This window comes from Pelmatolapia mariae, linkage group LG20 (assembly GCF_036321145.2).
Source record: "Pelmatolapia mariae isolate MD_Pm_ZW linkage group LG20, Pm_UMD_F_2, whole genome shotgun sequence".
Lineage (NCBI taxonomy): Eukaryota > Metazoa > Chordata > Actinopteri > Cichliformes > Cichlidae > Pelmatolapia > Pelmatolapia mariae.
In genome coordinates this window covers 34,679,629-34,705,433 of record NC_086244.1, presented here as the reverse complement: position 1 = coordinate 34,705,433, position 25,805 = coordinate 34,679,629, and the positions used below count along the sequence as shown (strand labels likewise).

At 42.6% G+C, this 25,805-nt stretch overlaps 2 protein-coding genes across 2 annotated transcripts; both read left to right on the top strand.

The window, feature by feature from the left end:
* Positions 1-5,248: 5,248 nt before the first annotated feature.
* On the top strand, positions 5,249-12,343 carry LOC134618162 (kinesin-like protein KIF1B). The gene is made up of 9 exons (XM_065469609.1): positions 5,249-5,271; positions 6,662-6,787; positions 6,894-7,012; positions 7,179-7,276; positions 7,723-7,831; positions 7,950-8,016; positions 10,510-10,702; positions 10,877-10,995; positions 11,095-12,343. The coding sequence occupies exons 2-4, from the start codon at positions 6,674-6,676 to the stop codon at positions 7,270-7,272; spliced, it is 327 nt and encodes a 108-aa protein (XP_065325681.1). The 5' UTR covers positions 5,249-5,271; positions 6,662-6,673; the 3' UTR covers positions 7,273-7,276; positions 7,723-7,831; positions 7,950-8,016; positions 10,510-10,702; positions 10,877-10,995; positions 11,095-12,343.
* A 5,667-nt stretch (positions 12,344-18,010) lies between these two features.
* Positions 18,011-25,123, top strand: LOC134618184 (kinesin-like protein KIF1B). Its single transcript, XM_065469615.1, has 9 exons — positions 18,011-18,033; positions 19,424-19,549; positions 19,656-19,774; positions 19,941-20,038; positions 20,508-20,616; positions 20,735-20,801; positions 23,289-23,481; positions 23,656-23,774; positions 23,874-25,123. Exons 2-4 carry the CDS (start codon positions 19,436-19,438, stop codon positions 20,032-20,034), a joined length of 327 nt encoding a protein of 108 aa, XP_065325687.1. The 5' UTR covers positions 18,011-18,033; positions 19,424-19,435; the 3' UTR covers positions 20,035-20,038; positions 20,508-20,616; positions 20,735-20,801; positions 23,289-23,481; positions 23,656-23,774; positions 23,874-25,123.
* The last annotated feature ends 682 nt before the right edge of the window (positions 25,124-25,805 follow it).

Genomic DNA, 25,805 nt, shown 5'->3' with positions numbered 1-25,805 from the left:
AAACCAGCCTTTTACTGTGGCGCACAATAAGATCTTCTGATGTTTGGTGTCATCTTCCTGTGATCTCCTGTGAACAGGTGGATTAATTCACTTCAAGTTTATGTATGTAGAACCAAATCACAGCAGGGGCTGAACACTGTAAAGACTCTAGAATAATTATGGAGGCACAACATTTAAAGCTCCAGTCCTTCTATCCCACATACCTAAAAGTTAGTTATATGATAAATAGCCCCGTGTTTGTTTACTTGATTTGTAAAATGCAAAGTGGTGACTTTTTCTTTTCAAGTACGTCCTCGTATGGAGACATGTTTCTTTTTAATGGCATAAAACAAGTCATTGTTTACAAAAATGTACATTTTATTGGGCAGAATGAGGTAAACAGTGAAGAAAAGTATGAGAAAACAGAGCATAGGATCTCCGGAGACTGTGGCAACTAGAATTATTGTATACATGTGTGTGTATTAAGGACTGACACAGACAAAGAACTAATCATACAATGAAGCAATGCCATTTTAAAATGTTTATTTATAAACAGGATAAAACCATTCAAGTATTGAGTCATGAATAAAACAGCACCCTCTGATCTGCTAATTGGGAAACAGAGGATGTCAGTGTGTTTTTCAGTGCTAGTCCAAATTGAGTGAGAGGACTTTACATTTGAATAGATTCGATTACAAGTTATATTTGGCTTTAATTGAATGCAGTTCAGTTTGATTTAAATCAAGCCAATTCACAACATATAAACTTGAAATATATGGTAAGATAAAGGTTGTGCAATAATACAGAAAAAGCCCCAACAATCAAATGATCCCCTATGAGCAAGCACTTGGCAACAGTGGGAAGGAAAAACTCCATTTTCGGCAGAACCAGGCTCAGGGAGGGCGGCCATCTGCCTCCACCGGTTGGGGGTGGGGTAAGAAAATGAAACTAAACTATAGGAAGACAAATAGGAAAGATGTTCATGATATATATGAAACTTTCTGCTAGCCCTGACTAAAATGTTGTTTTTGACAGGAAAGTATTGTTTCATTCATCCATTTAGAGACAATCTGAACCATTTAAGGTGAAGGATTAAGCCTCAACCTAACCCGATTTAGTACTTTGACTTGCAAAGTACTTTTCAACTCTAATAATTGCTAAGAGTATATTTCTTATCATCTATTGGTCATCTGACCTGAGAAACTTCAGTTAACATTATAACACAGAAGTGATTGTCTGATCAGAAACTGTTTATTCCACCAGGTGGACAGCAGGAATAAGACAAACCAGATACTAAGAAATAAATTATACAATAAAATATTCTCAATATGCTAAAATTCCCACCGAGACTAGATAAGATTATTCTAAAACTGGTCAAAATACAATTCTCTTCGTGCACAAAAATCCCACCCAGTCCCACAACCCAGGACGAATATTCCTTGTGTGTTCTTGAGCTGGACAGAAATTCCTCTTGCTGAGCGGGGTCCAGGCCAGCCTCGTGCCAGGCAGACGAGGAGCCTCCTGTCCCAGTCTCGTCCGTCCACTGGGCCCATCACATCCCAGCCCAGTTAGCATTCTGCACTGGAGTCCGTCGCTCGATACCACCGCGGCTCCCCTCACGTCATCACCTGTAAGTAAAAACAAATAGGAGCCAGAACCATCATCCCGGAAGCTGCCCTGGCTTATAGCCATGGCGACCCTCTCCCAACACGGCTGCACCCACTGAACAACAGTGAGACACTACTCACAAATGCAGGCAGTGCTATACATCTGATTTAATCAGATTACAAACAGAAAATGGGATGATCCGTCACAAACTTCGACAATTTACTGTTTTTAATCCGCACAGTGATTTTGGTTTGTGCTGATATCTTTGGAAAAAGGTTTCTTGACTGACAAGTTGGGATCTAACATCACAAACTGACATCTGGTAACACGATGTACCAAATGAAAATGGGTCTCTGTAGACGTCATCGTTCCCTTGCCCTCTTTTGCTGGCCTGCTTCTTTCTCTCTCTCCTCTTTCGGTGTATGCCTGTGTTGTTGTCCGTGTGCTTGTCTTTTTTAGGGGATGCTCCTCCACCTTCCTGTCCCTCGGTCACTTGTCAACAATCAGCTGATTACTCGCCTGTTCCTCATGAGGTCTTCAAGCTGGCTTCTAAACAACCAGATCATTGCATTACCAAGGTATCATGCCACAGTCATGTCACATTTTCCATCAGTTCTTGCCTTTGCTCACTCTCTGTTTCTGTGCAGACGTTTCAACGTTACGGATCTCCGCAACCTTCTGTGACAGTGTCTGAGTGTGCCTTCAGACAACCTTCACTACCTCTGCCCCGTCTCCTGGAGCCCACAGTGTTTATCCTGTATTCATAACTATCTGCAAATAAACCTCTAAAACTTTACCACAGTGTCTCATCATCATTCTGTTGTTTTCATAACAGTACACTGTAGAAATATTGGACTGTGTATTAGGTATTGAGGTCATAGTGAATGTAGTTTATTAGTGTGTGTCGTAGTATGATTTTGTTGTTGATAGGATCAATTTCTTTGGGGGGGGATAACCGACACTGGTTACCCCAGGCTGCACTTTTTTTGCCCAAAGAGGAAGGTGGACAAGGGCTGGTTCGCCTAGAGAGCAGAACTGTGTCTCGTTTGGCTCTTGATGAAGGCGGTCACACTTTCTCCCTCTCCCTTATCTTTCCTGCTTGGCTTTCTCGTGCCTCTGTCTAGTCTTGTCTACTTGTCTCCCTTTACACTGGAAGAGTCTTACAGTCTGTTCTCAAACACCTAAAAGAAGAATTACGGATTTGATCAACTGGTCCCTGAATGCAATTGACGCCCTCTTCTCCACGAGAAGCCTGGGTTCGGGAGAGCCCTCGTGCCCTTTATTCCATACAATTATTATTATTATCCCATACAAACACTTTTGAGCATTAACCATCCGGATGGGAGATGTGCATGAAGAGGGTCACAGCAGATCTCAAAATGTCAGACTGTTACTCAAACTCTTATAGCCTCTGGTGGCCCCCACCTAGCCATAAAACCAACAATCAGAAAAGCAAGGCCACGATTGTCTGCAAACAGTATTCTCTTTATAAATCAGCAGGATGGAATGTCATAAAACAGTGTAACTCATTCACAGTAAATCAGCAGTATAATGTAATACAAATCAGTCTAATAAATCTTATAGTTGTCACCTTCTTCTAAGTCAGGAGTATAATGCAAACTAAACTACATAATGATTACACCATCTATAATAAGTATAAGTGTAATGTGGCCTACAGCAGTATCATGATTCAACCATTCTTTGATTAAAAGTATAATGTAACATATGACAGTATAATAACCTCACACTCATTAGATGCAGCACGGATGACATCTTGGAGAAGCTTGCGGCTGCTGTGAGTACTGAGACTCTGACAACATCTGACAACATCTGGGAGAGGCTCGCGGCTGTCGTGAACACTGGTGGTGAGAGACCAGTGATGGACCTTAGACGACTGTAAAATTGACATGCAGTGGTTCGCGCTAAAGAAAGAACAGCACCGTTATTTCATGCGGCTACCATATCGGCGCCAGCTGCGGTCTGGAGGCTGGAGCTGAACATAGCAAACAATCTCTCCCCTGATAGCAAACTGTGTTTAGACTGTTAGACTTTTCCAAACGCCTTGGTATGCTGATCTCCAAGGCCGAGTCGGAACGGCGGGTGTGTATGTAGCTGCTGAGGGACAGAGTGCAGATGCAAGTGATTTGTGTCCATTTTGTGAGGAAACAAAGAGTTTGTGAGCAAGTCCTACAATAATAACAGTAAGATTTTGAGAAAGCCCCCCAAAATAGCTAAGTTTTGATGAATAGATTGTGTGTACAGAGCGTAAATTGAGTGAGTTAGAAGCATTTGTTGGGAGGTGAGAGAGCAGATTGAGATGGGCTGTTGAGCAGCTGAGAGAGCTGATTGTGGCAGTGTTTTGCTGAGAAGAGAGAAGAGGAAAGAAAGAGCAAGTGTCATTATTTGAAAGAGAGAAAGATGGCGGGCAGGCCGCCTTTGCGCAAAGAAAAAGGAAAAGAAAAGGGCAAAAGAGTGAGGGGCTCCGGTTCTTTAAGCGCAGCCCAGAAGCCCACTAGCTGCTGAGGGACAGCGTGGATTCGAACCAGCGACCTCAGGTGTCACACACGAGCTAGTAGCCTGGCAGTATACTCCTGCGCCACCTGCACAAGCCGGAAGAATCGGGACATATTTGGTATATTTAAGTTCTATAAACATGCTCCTACGCAGGGGCGATTTTAGCCCATTTCTGGGGGTGCTTCAGCTCCCCCAAAATGAATCAAAGCACCCCCAAAGATTTCTTACTTCTTTTTTTTTTTTTTTTGACAATATTTGCTGTTTGTGTGACACACTACTAAAAATATAAAAAGCATACAGTACTTGGTTGAGACGGAACATTTGAACAACAAAAGTATAGAGAACCCCTCCCCCCTCCCAAAATGGTTTGTTCCAGCTCGCCCCCACTCTGGCTCTAGGGTCGTTGCTGCCACAGCGATGGTAGCTGAGACGCAGCGGAGCGGAGGTGGATTGGCTGGATTAAAACAGGACATATTAGCAGCATTTAACCTTCAGTTACTCTTTATGTAGTTAGGTAGGAGTCGTGTTTCTTTTTAGCTGAAAAACCTTACACCCAGGTAACCTGCAGTGCTGAAAACGTGTTTTCCAATGATGTTTGCTACCCTACAATCCGTCCTACTCTGTAGTAAATTCTGCGACATTTGACCGTCCTGTTGCTCCCACTGAAATGTATACAGCCTATTTAAAATCTAAAACTTAAAATTGTCCGTAGCCTGCCGTTGTTACCACTGTCCTGTTTGAAATGGATACTAACTAGCTAACTGACTGAATGCCCATTAACCTTATAACTCCTGTTGTGTGTGTGTGTGTTTGTGTACAGAGAGACAGCCAGGTTCATAATGGATATAAGGAAGGCTTTTTCAAAAACAGGAGCCACATTCAGGTAAAAGTGTAAGAACAAATGATCCATCAATAAAGGATAATGTTGGATCAGTGTTTCAATATTTTATATCTTTTATTAGATGTTCATGTGGTTTGGTTATTTGCCTTTTGGTTGAAAGTACACTGAGAGAGGACTTTTCGTTAGTGATCTTAATAATTTTTTTTTTCACATGAATGTAATTTTTTCATCTAATTGAATACAATCTATTTGTGTATGATTGTCAGTCCAAAGAGGGAGAGAGGAAAGAGGGGAACGTGAGGAGAAAGTACAAGGTGAGGAAGAACCAGGTAAGAAAACAGACAGGGAACAGTGACAGGCAAAAGAGAAACTATGAAACTGACGAAGAGAAAAAACCTGATTTTACTCATACAGTCTGGAAGTTGTGTCCTCCCTATATTAAAGCTGCTATCTGCAAAACAAACTGGGTTGAAACATTTTTGACCCTCTTTAACAACATTCCAACATAACATTATCATTGATTGGGGAGATTAAAATGAATGATATATTTTTATGTGGTTCAGCCACAACTCTACTAAAACCTCAGCCAGTAATAGGTAGGCCAACTTTTGGACTGTCCAGTTGTGTGTATGACTGCCGCATACAGACCCCCTTATCAGTGTTTCTCAAACTTTTTACAGTGCACACCACCTGAGAAAAATGTCAAGCTCTCCCAAGTACCACTATGAAAGCATGAAACTCATAAATCTTACAACACAAAATTAGTATTATTAAATTAGTATCTGCAGTAAAGATTTTTTCATACATTGTATACATTCTACCACAGGCAAAGTTGCCTCCATTTTTATAGTACTTGTTGACCACCTCCACCTCCTCTCTCTCTATCTGAACTGTCAGTGGACCTGGTCTGGACCTCCCGAAGTCCACAACCAGTTCCTTGGTCTTTGAAGTGTTGAGTTGCAGGTGGTTTGTGTGACTCCATGTAACAAAGTTTCTCACAAGACTCCTGTACTCCTCTTCCTGGTCATCCTAGATGAGGGGTAGGCAACTCCAGGCCTCGAGTGCCGGTGTCCTGGAGGTTTTAGATGTGTCCATGATCCATCACAGCTGATTTAAAGGGCTAAATGGCTCCTCAGCATTTCTTGAAGTTCTCCAGAGGCCTGGTAATGAACTAATCATTTGATTCAGGTGTGTTAACCCAGGGTGTGATCTAAAACCTGCAGGACACTGGCACTCGAGGCCTGGAGTTGCCTACCCCTGTCCTAGATACACCCCATGATGACTGTGTCGTCCACAAACATCTGAGATTCAGAGTTGTAGCAGACATCAGAGGTGTACAGGGTGGAGAGAAGAGGGGACAGCACAGTTCCCTGTGGTGCTCCTGTGCTGCTGACCACAGTGTCAGACGTGACGTCCTTCAGCTTGACGTACTGTGGTCTGTCAGTGAGGTAGTTGGTTTTTAATAGTATTCATTTATTTCTCCTCTGACTTTGGCCTGGGTCTTGCGGTTCCAGTGAAAGGAAATCTTAACGCTTCAGGTTACCAAGACGTTTTGGACCAGTCTGTGCTTAAAACACTGTGAGAACAGTTTAGGGAGGGTGTTTTTCCCTTCCAACACGACTGTGACCTAATGCACAAACATGGTCCATAAAGACATGATTGAATGTGTCTGGCATAGAAGCAGAGTGGCTTGCTTTGAGCCCTGATCTTAACTCCTAGATCACCATTGTGATGAACCAGAATGAACCCCTCAGTTTCTTGCACCGTCACAATGAGGCTTTTTCCACCGAGCCTCTGAAAAACACTGGCAAAGGAGCTCCTCTGGGCTTTTACCACGTCCAGAATGTGAGTGCACACACACACATCTGCACCTACACACACACTAACTGTGCTTCAACGATTTTATTCTAACTCAGTTTGTCAAACCCTTTATTTTTATCTGTTGGAGCAGATTTCTGTCGAAGTTACAGAGTCTTTTATTGAGAACATCAAGAGCAAGCCCGTCGTGTTTGAAGTGTTCAGCCACTACCAGCAGCACCCGCTGCACCTCCATGGCCAGGACGTGAACAGGTTGGTGGGGGTCAAACAGCAGATCCAGTCATGCAGTGATAATTCATATTTAATGCAGCAGATTTTGTTAGAAATGTGTAAACGATTGTATTCTAATCACATTGGCTAATTTTATATGCATATATAAATAAAAGGTATTTTTATTAAGTCAACATTCCTCCAACAGCATCCAGGAAATACTATCCTATTCCCATCCGTTGCTTAGAAACTGTCCTGAGGAGACAGCTTCAGGATCAATGACATGTCATTCACACCAATGAAGACGTGAGTAGAGCAGTTTTCAAGTGTAATAACATTCCTTTCGATCATATTGAGTATAGACGAATGCAACTGTGAGCTTTAGCGATTAGCCCGTTTCAACAGGACCGTGATCCTGATGTGTGAGACAGCAGGGTGCTGCCACTGGTGTTGTAATCTGTGATTTAGTTCCTCCTAATATTTCAGTTTGCTTCCAGTATCTATCCTCTGTGATTACTGGCTCTATAGACAGATTTAATAGAAGTGTGTGAGCTACTGGCTCAGTATAAAGGGTCAGTAGTGTTTTCACGTCACCTATCCATCCTCCATTCAGTCACCCAAAGCATGTAGTAAATACTCCTCACTTTTATTCATCTTCTCTTCAATTCAGAAAATTTTCAGCTTGATAACATTGAGCTTCTGTGTGTGTGTGTGTGTGTGTGTGTGTGTGTGTGTGTGTGTGTGTGTGTCAGTTCCAGCCACCAAGTTGAACACCATCACCAAATCCAACCTGGGTCAGTGTGTCAGCAAGTACGACCTGCTGGTCTGGTTTGAGATCAGCGAGTTGGAGCCCACTGGAGAGTGAGTATCCACCTGGAGTGTTATATTCACGCACAAACTTTAAAGGAACCATAAAAATGATCTCCATGAAGAATATTATAAGTTGGGATGCTGTGTCTCCTCCTCCCTCCATGCACAGGTGCATCCCAGCCATCGTGGATCACAGTGGAGGCCTGCCCTGCCATGGTACCTACCTGCTGCACCAGGTACAGGATTGGTGCACATGTTGTTTTCTTATTAAAATGGCCTGTATTTGTATAGCACTTTACTAGTCCCTAAGGACCCCAAAGCGCTTTACACATCCAGTTCACATTCACGCACTGGTGATGGCAAGCTACAGCCCCCCTGGGGTGCACTGACAGAGGCGAGGCTGCCGGACACTGGCGCCACCGGGCCCTCTGACCACAACCAGTAGTCAGACAAGGGTGAAGTGTCTTGCCCAAGGATACAACTACCGAGACTGTCCGGGCCGGGGCTCGAACCGGTTTACAAGGCGAACTCCCAACTCTTGAGCCACGATCGCCCGCTTACTCACACAGTGGTAACTGCTTCCTTTGTACACAGTTTAATATCTTCTTTTAAAGCGTAATGTTGCTCTAGCTGTGCTCACTGTGATCCTGAGCTCCTGTTATGTTTGCTGCAGGATCAAGGGTGACCCTCATCCACGAGAAGGGCAGCGAGATATTTTCAGTCTGGAAAGATGAATCTGTCGGGCTTTAGGCTGCTTCTCACTTTAAGCAGTTCATGCTGTAGCTGTAGCTGATGGACCAAAAAATTACATTTCATATTTTAGACATTCAGCTGCTGACTCTGAAGCCAGCAGGGCTCTTGAGTGTGGATGATTGTGTTGGTACTGGATGCTGTGATCAAACAGCTGTTCTGATCTGTCTTCATTCATGCCTGTCGATATTAAGCCTCCTAAGCTCCAAACCAGTAAAAGCAATATTTGGAGGCAACACCCTTTTTACTACTTTTCTGTATTTGTTTGTGATTGTGTGACACTGAACCACAGTGCTATGTATATCCTCTGTAACACTCAGACGTTTCCAGATCAATGTTTTCCCCCTCAGCTGTTTCTCACTATAGAGTCTTACCTCAGGAACAATGAGGCCAATGAGGCACCAGCAGAGCATATCTGGCTCTCAGTCTGTGGCTGATAGTGCCCCCTGCTGTTAATAACAGGAACAGTGTAACCTTGTATAGAGCTCATAGTGATGGTCTTAAGATTGCTGCTGCAAGGCAGTCATTTGTATCCATGTGTGCTGTATATATTCTGAGCATATGCAGTTATGTGAGCTCTCAGGTTTTATGTTTTAGGACATAATTAAAAATAAATCAGGTCCTTAGTAGGTCTTAATATGAGGTAAATGCAACCTCAGATGAACAACACATAACACGTTATACCACGTCATTATTTATTTAACAAACACTGAGCCGAAATTCAGATGTTTAAAAAACTAAGTACATCCAAGACTATTTCCATAATTAGTTAAGAGGGTCAGTATTAGCCAAGTGCTAATCAAATGCACTAGATCAGCGGTCCCCAACCCCCGGGCCTCGGACCGGTACCGGTCCGTGAGTCGTTTGGTACCGGGCCGCAAGAGTTGAGGCTCAGGTGTGAAATGTATGGTTTTCAGGGTTTTTATCAGTTTTCAGCGTTATTTTGTTATCGTTTTTATCGTTAACTCGGTTTTCCTGGGTCTTTTCACGTGTGTTATGAATAAATCGTGATGATTATTTGGGCTTTTTTTGCTGCCAAAGAACCTGCAAAGTGTCTAGGTCACTGAGTGAGCCATGAAGTACTCTAGAGTCAAATGAGATCATCGTTGGGTCAGTGACTCCAGAGCGCAGCAGCAAAGCAACAACAGAGTGGTGCTGCAGTGGCTCAAAGTTGAGACTTCAACATGATTGAACGTTAAGAAAGCTGTGAATGAATAAATATCTGCAAACTTCAATGAACCGAAGAAACATTGTAAAGACAAATGGGCCACAAATCCGTCCACACTGCTGTGAAACACTAATAAAAAACGATTACCTCAAGTTTTTGCTGCTAAAGTTGGTTCCATCAGCTGCTGAATCACAGGTACTCACAGGTCACATGTACTTGGTTATAGTCATTTGTGCATTTTGGGTTGTTTTAAATAAATAATGATGTGTTGTAATAATCTAGATCCAGAACCTTAGACTGCTTTTTCACGTGTCTGTAAATGAATTTCTCTCTTATCATTGTCCCGATTGGTGTCGGCTGACACTTGACACTCTGTGGCTCCTGATTTATCTGTTGTCAAGGTCTCACCTCAGTGCGATTCCTCACGTTTTGTCATGATTCAAGGATGAATGTGAACACCGCTTCAGTCACTGTGTTCACTTCCTGATATGTCAGAACTCTGCTCACGTCACTCACTTTTTTTTTTAGCAACATGACACACTGCTGTAAACAGACACCCTGTAATGTTAGCACCAAGTAGGACTTCATAAAAAATAATGCTGTTAAACTAACTTTTCCTCTTTCTGTCTATACTCGTATACTCTATACTCGACACTCATGTTCTCTAGTTCAAGCAGAAATGATGTGGATCGATTCAAATTCCTGAACCTGGATGATTTCAGCTGGAAACAAACCAACTCTGCTTCTTCCTCAGAAAAACAAGCACTCTCTTAAAAAAAAAAAATAAATGAATCAAATCTCTTCTTTTCAGATCTGTTGTGTCCAAGAAGGGTTTTCTAAGCTTCGTGGAGCCTCGCTCTAACTCATAGGTGAAGCATTTTGTGGTTGTTCGCCGGCCCTACGTCTTCATCTACAACAGCGACAAGGACCCCGTGGAGCGAGGCGCCGTCAACCTCTCCACAGCACAGGTGGAATACAGCAAAGACCAGCAGGCCATGCTTAAGGTTTGAGGCAGGATAGAGAAAGGCTCGATGTAACACGTTTGTTTTTAATGAGATTCATTCAAATGGTTTTGGTGCACGTTGGCCAATTTTGGACACATTGACTGATGAAATGGCAAATGGACTGGGATTTATCATTTGAATGAACATGAATATAATGTGATGTTTTCTTTTCAGATGCCCAACACATTTGCAGTGTACACAAAACATCGAGGCATCCTCCTGCAGGCCAACAATGAGAAAGACATGAACGAATGGCTGTACGCTTTTAGTCCTCTGCTAGCAGGAAGGATAAGGTACACACACACGCTCCTCTCACACCACAGTCAAACGTGCAGCTTCTGCACCCTTCAAAAACATTCCCTTCTCCTCACAACATAAAACTCTCCCCGCAGATCTAAGCTGGCGAGGCGGCGCAGCGGCCTGACGAAGAACTGAGCGGGCGGAGCGGTTCCACTGTCGTCCACGTCATACGTAGATCCTCCTCAATCTGTGTACATACGCCGCCTCTAAACCCCCAATAGTGCCAGTGTCAGTTAGTGAGTCAGTAAAATACTCATGCATTTGTGTTAACATTAAAACTGCAGACTAACTAGAGACAAACAAGCGAGGATCGCTTCATATCTCAGCAGTTTAAAAAAACAAACAATGACCAATTGTTCCTGCAGGAGTAGATTTGGGCCCCTTTTTGCTTTTTCATCCCAAGGAATATAAACAAGGTTACAAGGAGATGAGGAGGAGGAGGACTAGGAGGATGAAAACGAACTAAGGAGAAAACTTGATTTGTACATCGGGTGTGTTCTGGGATCAGTGTGTTAGTTAACCCTCATTTAACACATTCCTCTCTGCTCCTCTAGCTTGCTCTATCTCACTGAGAATCAGAAGCCTTGACATTTACTGCTATTAACTTTACACTCTTGTTGTCAAGACGCAAAGAAAACACAGTGAAAAGGTTAGAAGGACGTAAGGAAAAAAGAATGAAGGTGCAATGTTTCTTTAGTTTTTTTGCTTTGACGGCAGTGGTTAGCCAGCAAAGCTGCTTTTAAATGGCCCGCAGGACAGATTACGATGTAGTCCCATGACTCCCCTCGCTGTCACACCAGCGTCGGCTGAAATCTCTGAAGTGAAGTACTCGTGTTCAGCTGTCTGTTACATATAGATAAAAAATAAAGCTCTGACGTGACCTCGGGTCAGCCAGCCTGACAGTCAGAGAAACAGAAACGTGCTGGATTGTGGATCTCTGAGCTGCACATCAAAGATGCACCTATGCACAGATCAAGTCTCAAAAGTGCAATGTACCTCATATACATGTTGATGCGAAGCGCTGCCAGAGCAAACGTTTCCACTTCATTTGCAGAGGTGTTTTTATTTTGGATTGTGTATTTATTGTTTGCAATGTATATGTATTTGTTTGCAGCTCTTTGCACATATTAATAAAAGGTTGAACTAACTGATCAGATAAAGTCTGTGCGGTTTAGTTGTTCCACTCATATTAAACCAAATGAAAGGAAAAGGAGACCTAACATGTAACCCCTGCACCTCCACTGAGGAGGTGAGTTACATTAGTGCTTCCTCTTTATTAGAAAGTGGTTTGAGTGAATTAGAAGTCTGTTGTTTTTTTGGAGGAGATCTACTCATTAGTCATGCTAGGCATCCATCTGAACTCTATCAAAATAAAGGTGTATTTTAACTCATTTTAATTTTTTAATATCAGAGATATAGGACTATACAAAGTAGCTGGTGACATCTAAAACGACAGCAGACTTATTGTGTCTTTCTTCACCTCATCACTTTTTTCTGTGTTTGTTTTTCTGTTGATGCCTTTCAAACAAAACTAGCCGTGATATTTCCCACCTTCCCCCTCTGAAATTTAATATCAGTTAACCCCAGATGTGTCATGCAGATATCCTAATTCTGTGTATGGTAATCTTGCACCATTGAACTGTTAGTGAATGAGGCAACAATAAAAGTGGGAAACGTGCATTAGCAGATGAAGTGCTGCCTGCTTATTTCCTGCTTTATGTGAGCTTCTGCTGTAGTTTATTATGTGCTTTTAGTCCCAAGAAACCAGCCTTTTACTGTGGCGCACAATAAGATCTTCTGATGTTTGGTGTCATCTTCCTGTGATCTCCTGTGAACAGGTGGATTAATTCACTTCAAGTTTATGTATGTAGAACCAAATCACAGCAGGGGCTGAACACTGTAAAGACTCTAGAATAATTATGGAGGCACAACATTTAAAGCTCCAGTCCTTCTATCCCACATACCTAAAAGTTAGTTATATGATAAATAGCCCCGTGTTTGTTTACTTGATTTGTAAAATGCAAAGTGGTGACTTTTTCTCTTCAAGTACGTCCTCGTATGGAGACATGTTTCTTTTTAATGGCATAAAACAAGTCATTGTTTACAAAAATGTACATTTTATTGGGCAGAATGAGGTAAACAGTGAAGAAAAGTATGAGAAAACAGAGCATAGGATCTCCGGAGACTGTGGCAACTAGAATTATTGTATACATGTGTGTGTATTAAGGACTGACACAGACAAAGAACTAATCATACAATGAAGCAATGCCATTTTAAAATGTTTATTTATAAACAGGATAAAACCATTCAAGTATTGAGTCATGAATAAAACAGCACCCTCTGATCTGCTAATTGGGAAACAGAGGATGTCAGTGTGTTTTTCAGTGCTAGTCCAAATTGAGTGAGAGGACTTTACATTTGAATAGATTCGATTACAAGTTATATTTGGCTTTAATTGAATGCAGTTCAGTTTGATTTAAATCAAGCCAATTCACAACATATAAACTTGAAATATATGGTAAGATAAAGGTTGTGCAATAATACAGAAAAAGCCCCAACAATCAAATGATCCCCTATGAGCAAGCACTTGGCAACAGTGGGAAGGAAAAACTCCATTTTCGGCAGAACCAGGCTCAGGGAGGGCGGCCATCTGCCTCCACCGGTTGGGGGTGGGGTAAGAAAATGAAACTAAACTATAGGAAGACAAATAGGAAAGATGTTCATGATATATATGAAACTTTCTGCTAGCCCTGACTAAAATGTTGTTTTTGACAGGAAAGTATTGTTTCATTCATCCATTTAGAGACAATCTGAACCATTTAAGGTGAAGGATTAAGCCTCAACCTAACCCGATTTAGTACTTTGACTTGCAAAGTACTTTTCAACTCTAATAATTGCTAAGAGTATATTTCTTATCATCTATTGGTCATCTGACCTGAGAAACTTCAGTTAACATTATAACACAGAAGTGATTGTCTGATCAGAAACTGTTTATTCCACCAGGTGGACAGCAGGAATAAGACAAACCAGATACTAAGAAATAAATTATACAATAAAATATTCTCAATATGCTAAAATTCCCACCGAGACTAGATAAGATTATTCTAAAACTGGTCAAAATACAATTCTCTTCGTGCACAAAAATCCCACCCAGTCCCACAACCCAGGACGAATATTCCTTGTGTGTTCTTGAGCTGGACAGAAATTCCTCTTGCTGAGCGGGGTCCAGGCCAGCCTCGTGCCAGGCAGACGAGGAGCCTCCTGTCCCAGTCTCGTCCGTCCACTGGGCCCATCACATCCCAGCCCAGTTAGCATTCTGCACTGGAGTCCGTCGCTCGATACCACCGCGGCTCCCCTCACGTCATCACCTGTAAGTAAAAACAAATAGGAGCCAGAACCATCATCCCGGAAGCTGCCCTGGCTTATAGCCATGGCGACCCTCTCCCAACACGGCTGCACCCACTGAACAACAGTGAGACACTACTCACAAATGCAGGCAGTGCTATACATCTGATTTAATCAGATTACAAACAGAAAATGGGATGATCCGTCACAAACTTCGACAATTTACTGTTTTTAATCCGCACAGTGATTTTGGTTTGTGCTGATATCTTTGGAAAAAGGTTTCTTGACTGACAAGTTGGGATCTAACATCACAAACTGACATCTGGTAACACGATGTACCAAATGAAAATGGGTCTCTGTAGACGTCATCGTTCCCTTGCCCTCTTTTGCTGGCCTGCTTCTTTCTCTCTCTCCTCTTTCGGTGTATGCCTGTGTTGTTGTCCGTGTGCTTGTCTTTTTTAGGGGATGCTCCTCCACCTTCCTGTCCCTCGGTCACTTGTCAACAATCAGCTGATTACTCGCCTGTTCCTCATGAGGTCTTCAAGCTGGCTTCTAAACAACCAGATCATTGCATTACCAAGGTATCATGCCACAGTCATGTCACATTTTCCATCAGTTCTTGCCTTTGCTCACTCTCTGTTTCTGTGCAGACGTTTCAACGTTACGGATCTCCGCAACCTTCTGTGACAGTGTCTGAGTGTGCCTTCAGACAACCTTCACTACCTCTGCCCCGTCTCCTGGAGCCCACAGTGTTTATCCTGTATTCATAACTATCTGCAAATAAACCTCTAAAACTTTACCACAGTGTCTCATCATCATTCTGTTGTTTTCATAACAGTACACTGTAGAAATATTGGACTGTGTATTAGGTATTGAGGTCATAGTGAATGTAGTTTATTAGTGTGTGTCGTAGTATGATTTTGTTGTTGATAGGATCAATTTCTTTGGGGGGGGATAACCGACACTGGTTACCCCAGGCTGCACTTTTTTTGCCCAAAGAGGAAGGTGGACAAGGGCTGGTTCGCCTAGAGAGCAGAACTGTGTCTCGTTTGGCTCTTGATGAAGGCGGTCACACTTTCTCCCTCTCCCTTATCTTTCCTGCTTGGCTTTCTCGTGCCTCTGTCTAGTCTTGTCTACTTGTCTCCCTTTACACTGGAAGAGTCTTACAGTCTGTTCTCAAACACCTAAAAGAAGAATTACGGATTTGATCAACTGGTCCCTGAATGCAATTGACGCCCTCTTCTCCACGAGAAGCCTGGGTTCGGGAGAGCCCTCGTGCCCTTTATTCCATACAATTATTATTATTATCCCATACAAACACTTTTGAGCATTAACCATCCGGATGGGAGATGTGCATGAAGAGGGTCACAGCAGATCTCAAAATGTCAGACTGTTACTCAAACTCTTATATCCTCTGGTGGCCCCCACCTAGCCATAAAACCAACAATCAGAAAAGCAAGGCCACGATTGTCTGCAAACAGTATTCTCTTTATAAATCAGCAGGATGGAATGTCATAAAACAGTGTAACTCATTCACAGTAAATCAGCAGTATAATGTAATACAAATCAGTCTAATAAATCTTATAGTTGTCACCTTCTTCTAAGTCAGGAGTATAATGCAAACTAAACTACATAATGATTACACCATCTATAATAAGTATAAGTGTAATGTGGCCTACAGCAGTATCATGATTCAACCATTCTTTGATTAAAAGTATAATGTAACATATGACAGTATAATAACCTCACACTCATTAGATGCAGCACGGATGACATCTTGGAGAAGCTTGCGGCTGCTGTGAGTACTGAGACTCTGACAACATCTGACAACATCTGGGAGAGGCTCGCGGCTGTCGTGAACACTGGTGGTGAGAGACCAGTGATGGACCTTAGACGACTGTAAAATTGACATGCAGTGGTTCGCGCTAAAGAAAGAACAGCACCGTTATTTCATGCGGCTACCATATCGGCGCCAGCTGCGGTCTGGAGGCTGGAGCTGAACATAGCAAACAATCTCTCCCCTGATAGCAAACTGTGTTTAGACTGTTAGACTTTTCCAAACGCCTTGGTATGCTGATCTCCAAGGCCGAGTCGGAACGGCGGGTGTGTATGTAGCTGCTGAGGGACAGAGTGCAGATGCAAGTGATTTGTGTCCATTTTGTGAGGAAACAAAGAGTTTGTGAGCAAGTCCTACAATAATAACAGTAAGATTTTGAGAAAGCCCCCCAAAATAGCTAAGTTTTGATGAATAGATTGTGTGTACAGAGCGTAAATTGAGTGAGTTAGAAGCATTTGTTGGGAGGTGAGAGAGCAGATTGAGATGGGCTGTTGAGCAGCTGAGAGAGCTGATTGTGGCAGTGTTTTGCTGAGAAGAGAGAAGAGGAAAGAAAGAGCAAGTGTCATTATTTGAAAGAGAGAAAGATGGCGGGCAGGCCGCCTTTGCGCAAAGAAAAAGGAAAAGAAAAGGGCAAAAGAGTGAAGGGCTCCGGTTCTTTAAGCGCAGCCCAGAAGCCCACTAGCTGCTGAGGTACAGCGTGGATTCGAACCAGCGACCTCAGGTGTCACACACGAGCTAGTAGCCTGGCAGTATACTCCTGCGCCACCTGCGCAAGCCGGAAGAATCGGGACATATTTGGTATATTTAAGTTCTATAAACATGCTCCTACGCAGGGGCGATTTTAGCCCATTTCTGGGGGTGCTTCAGCTCCCCCAAAATGAATCAAAGCACCCCCAAAGATTTCTTACTTCTTTTTTTTTTTTTTTGACAATATTTGCTGTTTGTGTGACACACTACTAAAAATATAAAAAGCATACAGTACTTGGTTGAGACGGAACATTTGAACAACAAAAGTATAGAGAACCCCTCCCCCCTCCCAAAATGGTTTGTTCCAGCTCGCCCCCACTCTGGCTCTAGGGTCGTTGCTGCCACAGCGATGGTAGCTGAGACGCAGCGGAGCGGAGGTGGATTGGCTGGATTAAAACAGGACATATTAGCAGCATTTAACCTTCAGTTACTCTTTATGTAGTTAGGTAGGAGTCGTGTTTCTTTTTAGCTGAAAAACCTTACACCCAGGTAACCTGCAGTGCTGAAAACGTGTTTTCCAATGATGTTTGCTACCCTACAATCCGTCCTACTCTGTAGTAAATTCTGCGACATTTGACCGTCCTGTTGCTCCCACTGAAATGTATACAGCCTATTTAAAATCTAAAACTTAAAATTGTCCGTAGCCTGCCGTTGTTACCACTGTCCTGTTTGAAATGGATACTAACTAGCTAACTGACTGAATGCCCATTAACCTTATAACTCCTGTTGTGTGTGTGTGTGTTTGTGTACAGAGAGACAGCCAGGTTCATAATGGATATAAGGAAGGCTTTTTCAAAAACAGGAGCCACATTCAGGTAAAAGTGTAAGAACAAATGATCCATCAATAAAGGATAATGTTGGATCAGTGTTTCAATATTTTATATCTTTTATTAGATGTTCATGTGGTTTGGTTATTTGCCTTTTGGTTGAAAGTACACTGAGAGAGGACTTTTCGTTAGTGATCTTAATAATTTTTTTTTTCACATGAATGTAATTTTTTCATCTAATTGAATACAATCTATTTGTGTATGATTGTCAGTCCAAAGAGGGAGAGAGGAAAGAGGGGAACGTGAGGAGAAAGTACAAGGTGAGGAAGAACCAGGTAAGAAAACAGACAGGGAACAGTGACAGGCAAAAGAGAAACTATGAAACTGACGAAGAGAAAAAACCTGATTTTACTCATACAGTCTGGAAGTTGTGTCCTCCCTATATTAAAGCTGCTATCTGCAAAACAAACTGGGTTGAAACATTTTTGACCCTCTTTAACAACATTCCAACATAACATTATCATTGATTGGGGAGATTAAAATGAATGATATATTTTTATGTGGTTCAGCCACAACTCTACTAAAACCTCAGCCAGTAATAGGTAGGCCAACTTTTGGACTGTCCAGTTGTGTGTATGACTGCCGCATACAGACCCCCTTATCAGTGTTTCTCAAACTTTTTACAGTGCACACCACCTGAGAAAAATGTCAAGCTCTCCCAAGTACCACTATGAAAGCATGAAACTCATAAATCTTACAACACAAAATTAGTATTATTAAATTAGTATCTGCAGTAAAGATTTTTTCATACATTGTATACATTCTACCACAGGCAAAGTTGCCTCCATTTTTATAGTACTTGTTGACCACCTCCACCTCCTCTCTCTCTATCTGAACTGTCAGTGGACCTGGTCTGGACCTCCCGAAGTCCACAACCAGTTCCTTGGTCTTTGAAGTGTTGAGTTGCAGGTGGTTTGTGTGACTCCATGTAACAAAGTTTCTCACAAGACTCCTGTACTCCTCTTCCTGGTCATCCTAGATGAGGGGTAGGCAACTCCAGGCCTCGAGTGCCGGTGTCCTGGAGGTTTTAGATGTGTCCATGATCCATCACAGCTGATTTAAAGGGCTAAATGGCTCCTCAGCATTTCTTGAAGTTCTCCAGAGGCCTGGTAATGAACTAATCATTTGATTCAGGTGTGTTAACCCAGGGTGTGATCTAAAACCTGCAGGACACTGGCACTCGAGGCCTGGAGTTGCCTACCCCTGTCCTAGATACACCCCATGATGACTGTGTCGTCCACAAACATCTGAGATTCAGAGTTGTAGCAGACATCAGAGGTGTACAGGGTGGAGAGAAGAGGGGACAGCACAGTTCCCTGTGGTGCTCCTGTGCTGCTGACCACAGTGTCAGACGTGACGTCCTTCAGCTTGACGTACTGTGGTCTGTCAGTGAGGTAGTTGGTTTTTAATAGTATTCATTTATTTCTCCTCTGACTTTGGCCTGGGTCTTGCGGTTCCAGTGAAAGGAAATCTTAACGCTTCAGGTTACCAAGACGTTTTGGACCAGTCTGTGCTTAAAACACTGTGAGAACAGTTTAGGGAGGGTGTTTTTCCCTTCCAACACGACTGTGACCTAATGCACAAACATGGTCCATAAAGACATGATTGAATGTGTCTGGCATAGAAGCAGAGTGGCTTGCTTTGAGCCCTGATCTTAACTCCTAGATCACCATTGTGATGAACCAGAATGAACCCCTCAGTTTCTTGCACCGTCACAATGAGGCTTTTTCCACCGAGCCTCTGAAAAACACTGGCAAAGGAGCTCCTCTGGGCTTTTACCACGTCCAGAATGTGAGTGCACACACACACATCTGCACCTACACACACACTAACTGTGCTTCAACGATTTTATTCTAACTCAGTTTGTCAAACCCTTTATTTTTATCTGTTGGAGCAGATTTCTGTCGAAGTTACAGAGTCTTTTATTGAGAACATCAAGAGCAAGCCCGTCGTGTTTGAAGTGTTCAGCCACTACCAGCAGCACCCGCTGCACCTCCATGGCCAGGACGTGAACAGGTTGGTGGGGGTCAAACAGCAGATCCAGTCATGCAGTGATAATTCATATTTAATGCAGCAGATTTTGTTAGAAATGTGTAAACGATTGTATTCTAATCACATTGGCTAATTTTATATGCATATATAAATAAAAGGTATTTTTATTAAGTCAACATTCCTCCAACAGCATCCAGGAAATACTATCCTATTCCCATCCGTTGCTTAGAAACTGTCCTGAGGAGACAGCTTCAGGATCAATGACATGTCATTCACACCAATGAAGACGTGAGTAGAGCAGTTTTCAAGTGTAATAACATTCCTTTCGATCATATTGAGTATAGACGAATGCAACTGTGAGCTTTAGCGATTAGCCCGTTTCAACAGGACCGTGATCCTGATGTGTGAGACAGCAAGGTGCTGCCACTGGTGTTGTAATCTGTGATTTAGTTCCTCCTAATATTTCAGTTTGCTTCCAGTATCTATCCTCTGTGATTACTGGCTCTATAGACAGATTTAATAGAAGTGTGTGAGCTTCTATTGTGTGAGCTACTGGCTCAGTATAAAGGGTCAGTAGTGTTTTCACGTCACCTATCCATCCTCCATTCAGTCACCCAAAGCATGTAGTAAATACTCCTCACTTTTATTCATCTTCTCTTCAATTCAGAAAATTTTCAGCTTGATAACATTGAGCTTCTGTGTGTGTGTGTGTGTGTGTGTGTGTGTGTGTGTGTGTGTGTGTGTGTGTGTGTGTCAGTTCCAGCCACCAAGTTGAACACCATCACCAAATCCAACCTGGGTCAGTGTGTCAGCAAGTACGACCTGCTGGTCTGGTTTGAGATCAGCGAGTTGGAGCCCACTGGAGAGTGAGTATCCACCTGGAGTGTTATATTCACGCACAAGCTTTAAAGGAACCATAAAAATGATCTCCATGAAGAATATTATAAGTTGGGATGCTGTGTCTCCTCCTCCCTCCATGCACAGGTGCATTCCAGCCATCGTGGATCACAGTGGAGGCCTGCCCTGCCATGGTACCTACCTGCTGCACCAGGTACAGGATTGGTGCACATGTTGTTTTCTTATTAAAATGGCCTGTATTTGTATAGCACTTTACTAGTCCCTAAGGACCCCAAAGCGCTTTACACATCCAGTTCACATTCACGCACTGGTGATGGCAAGCTACAGCCCCCCTGGGGTGCACTGACAGAGGCGAGGCTGCCGGACACTGGCGCCACCGGGCCCTCTGACCACAACCAGTAGTCAGACAAGGGTGAAGTGTCTTGCCCAAGGATACAACTACCGAGACTGTCCGGGCCGGGGCTCGAACCGGTTTACAAGGCGAACTCCCAACTCTTGAGCCACGATCGCCCGCTTACTCACACAGTGGTAACTGCTTCCTTTGTACACAGTTTAATATCTTCTTTTAAAGCGTAATGTTGCTCTAGCTGTGCTCACTGTGATCCTGAGCTCCTGTTATGTTTGCTGCAGGATCAAGGGTGACCCTCATCCACGAGAAGGGCAGCGAGATATTTTCAGTCTGGAAAGATGAATCTGTCGGGCTTTAGGCTGCTTCTCACTTTAAGCAGTTCATGCTGTAGCTGTAGCTGATGGACCAAAAAATTGCATTTCATATTTTAGACATTCAGCTGCTGACTCTGAAGCCAACAGGGCTCTTGAGTGTGGATGATTGTGTTGGTACTGGATGCTGTGATCAAACAGCTGTTCTGATCTGTCTTCATTCATGCCTGTCGATATTAAGCCTCCTAAGCTCCAAAAAAGCAATATTTGGAGGCAACACCCTTTTTACTACTTTTCTGTATTTGTTTGTGATTGTGTGACACTGAACCACAGTGCTATGTATATCCTCTGTAACACTCAGACGTTTCCAGATCAATGTTTTCCCCCTCAGCTGTTTCTCACTATAGAGTCTTACCTCAGGAACAATGAGGCCAATGAGGCACCAGCAGAGCATATCTGGCTCTCAGTCTGTGGCTGATAGTGCCCCCTGCTGTTAATAACAGGAACAGTGTAACCTTGTATAGAGCTCATAGTGATGGTCTTAAGATTGCTGCTGCAAGGCAGTCATTTGTATCCATGTGTGCTGTATATATTCTGAGCATATGCAGTTATGTGAGCTCTCAGGTTTTATGTTTTAGGACATAATTAAAAATAAATCAGGTCCTTAGTAGGTCTTAATATGAGGTAAATGCAACCTCAGATGAACAACACATAACACGTTATACCACGTCATTATTTATTTAACAAACACTGAGCCGAAATTCAGATGTTTAAAAAACTAAGTACATCCAAGACTATTTCCATAATTAGTTAAGAGGGTCAGTATTAGCCAAGTGCTAATCAAATGCACTAGATCAGCGGTCCCCAACCCCCGGGCCTCGGACCGGTACCGGTCCGTGAGTCGTTTGGTACCGGGCCGCAAGAGTTGAGGCTCAGGTGTGAAATGTATGGTTTTCAGGGTTTTTATCAGTTTTCAGCGTTATTTTGTTATCGTTTTTATCGTTAACTCGGTTTTCCTGGGTCTTTTCACGTGTGTTATGAATAAATCGTGATGATTATTTGGGCTTTTTTTGCTGCCAAAGAACCTGCAAAGTGTCTAGGTCACTGAGTGAGCCATGAAGTACTCTAGAGTCAAATGAGATCATCGTTGGGTCAGTGACTCCAGAGCGCAGCAGCAAAGCAACAACAGAGTGGTGCTGCAGTGGCTCAAAGTTGAGACTTCAACATGATTGAACGTTAAGAAAGCTGTGAATGAATAAATATCTGCAAACTTCAATGAACCGAAGAAACATTGTAAAGACAAATGGGCCACAAATCCGTCCACACTGCTGTGAAACACTAATAAAAAACGATTACCTCAAGTTTTTGCTGCTAAAGTTGGTTCCATCAGCTGCTGAATCACAGGTACTCACAGGTCACATGTACTTGGTTATAGTCATTTGTGCATTTTGGGTTGTTTTAAATAAATAATGATGTGTTGTAATAATCTAGATCCAGAACCTTAGACTGCTTTTTCACGTGTCTGTAAATGAATTTCTCTCTTATCATTGTCCCGATTGGTGTCGGCTGACACTTGACACTCTGTGGCTCCTGATTTATCTGTTGTCAAGGTCTCACCTCAGTGCGATTCCTCACGTTTTGTCATGATTCAAGGATGAATGTGAACACCGCTTCAGTCACTGTGTTCACTTCCTGATATGTCAGAACTCTGCTCACGTCACTCACTTTTTTTTTTAGCAACATGACACACTGCTGTAAACAGACACCCTGTAATGTTAGCACCAAGTAGGACTTCATAAAAAATAATGCTGTTAAACTAACTTTTCCTCTTTCTGTCTATACTCGTATACTCTATACTCGACACTCATGTTCTCTAGTTCAAGCAGAAATGATGTGGATCGATTCAAATTCCTGAACCTGGATGATTTCAGCTGGAAACAAACCAACTCTGCTTCTTCCTCAGAAAAACAAGCACTCTCTTAAAAAAAAAAAATAAATGAATCAAATCTCTTCTTTTCAGATCTGTTGTGTCCAAGAAGGGTTTTCTAAGCTTCGTGGAGCCTCGCTCTAACTCATAGGTGAAGCATTTTGTGGTTGTTCGCCGGCCCTACGTCTTCATCTACAACAGCGACAAGGACCCCGTGGAGCGAGGCGCCGTCAACCTCTCCACAGCACAGGTGGAATACAGCAAAGACCAGCAGGCCATGCTTAAGGTTTGAGGCAGGATAGAGAAAGGCTCGATGTAACACGTTTGTTTTTAATGAGATTCATTCAAATGGTTTTGGTGCACGTTGGCCAATTTTGGACACATTGAATGATGAAATGGCAAATGGACTGGGATTTATCATTTGAATGAACATGAATATAATGTGATGTTTTCTTTTCAGATGCCCAACACATTTGCAGTGTACACAAAACATCGAGGCATCCTCCTGCAGGCCAACAATGAGAAAGACATGAACGAATGGCTGTACGCTTTTAGTCCTCTGCTAGCAGGAAGGATAAGGTACACACACACGCTCCTCTCACACCACAGTCAAACGTGCAGCTTCTGCACCCTTCAAAAACATTCCCTTCTCCTCACAACATAAAACTCTCCCCGCAGATCTAAGCTGGCGAGGCGGCGCAGCGGCCTGACGAAGAACTGAGCGGGCGGAGCGGTTCCACTGTCGTCCACGTCATACGTAGATCCTCCTCAATCTGTGTACATACGCCGCCTCTAAACCCCCAATAGTGCCAGTGTCAGTTAGTGAGTCAGTAAAATACTCATGCATTTGTGTTAACATTAAAACTGCAGACTAACTAGAGACAAACAAGCGAGGATCGCTTCATATCTCAGCAGTTTAAAAAAACAAACAATGACCAATTGTTCCTGCAGGAGTAGATTTGGGCCCCTTTTTGCTTTTTCATCCCAAGGAATATAAACAAGGTTACAAGGAGATGAGGAGGAGGAGGACTAGGAGGATGAAAACGAACTAAGGAGAAAACTTGATTTGTACATCGGGTGTGTTCTGGGATCAGTGTGTTAGTTAACCCTCATTTAACACATTCCTCTCTGCTCCTCTAGCTTGCTCTATCTCACTGAGAATCAGAAGCCTTGACATTTACTGCTATTAACTTTACACTCTTGTTGTCAAGACGCAAAGAAAACACAGTGAAAAGGTTAGAAGGACGTAAGGAAAAAAGAATGAAGGTGCAATGTTTCTTTAGTTTTTTTGCTTTGACGGCAGTGGTTAGCCAGCAAAGCTGCTTTTAAATGGCCCGCAGGACAGATTGCGATGTAGTCCCATGACTCCCCTCGCTGTCACACCAGCGTCGGCTGAAATCTCTGAAGTGAAGTACTCGTGTTCAGCTGTCTGTTACATATAGATAAAAAATAAAGCTCTGACGTGACCTCGGGTCAGCCAGCCTGACAGTCAGAGAAACAGAAACGTGCTGGATTGTGGATCTCTGAGCTGCACATCAAAGATGCACCTATGCACAGATCAAGTCTCAAAAGTGCAATGTACCTCATATACATGTTGATGCGAAGCGCTGCCAGAGCAAACGTTTCCACTTCATTTGCAGAGGTGTTTTTATTTTGGATTGTGTATTTATTGTTTGCAATGTATATGTATTTGTTTGCAGCTCTTTGCACATATTAATAAAAGGTTGAACTAACTGATCAGATAAAGTCTGTGCGGTTTAGTTGTTCCACTCATATTAAACCAAATGAAAGGAAAAGGAGACCTAACATGTAACCCCTGCACCTCCACTGAGGAGGTGAGTTACATTAGTGCTTCCTCTTTATTAGAAAGTGGTTTGAGTGAATTAGAAGTCTGTTGTTTTTTTGGAGGAGATCTACTCATTAGTCATGCTAGGCATCCATCTGAACTCTATCAAAATAAAGGTGTATTTTAACTCATTTTAATTTTTTAATATCAGAGATATAGGACTATACAAAGTAGCTGGTGACATCTAAAACGACAGCAGACTTATTGTGTCTTTCTTCACCTCATCACTTTTTTCTGTGTTTGTTTTTCTGTTGATGCCTTTCAAACAAAACTAGCCGTGATATTTCCCACCTTCCCCCTCTGAAATTTAATATCAGTTAACCCCAGATGTGTCATGCAGATATCCTAATTCTGTGTATGGTAATCTTGCACCATTGAACTGTTAGTGAATGAGGCAACAATAAAAGTGGGAAACGTGCATTAGCAGATGAAGTGCTGCCTGCTTATTTCCTGCTTTATGTGAGCTTCTGCTGTAGTTTATTATGTGCTTTTAGTCCCAAGAAACCAGCCTTTTACTGTGGCGCACAATAAGATCTTCTGATGTTTGGTGTCATCTTCCTGTGATCTCCTGTGAACAGGTGGATTAATTCACTTCAAGTTTATGTATGTAGAACCAAATCACAGCAGGGGCTGAACACTGTAAAGACTCTAGAATAATTATGGAGGCACAACATTTAAAGCTCCAGTCCTTCTATCCCACATACCTAAAAGTTAGTTATATGATAAATAGCCCCGTGTTTGTTTACTTGATTTGTAAAATGCAA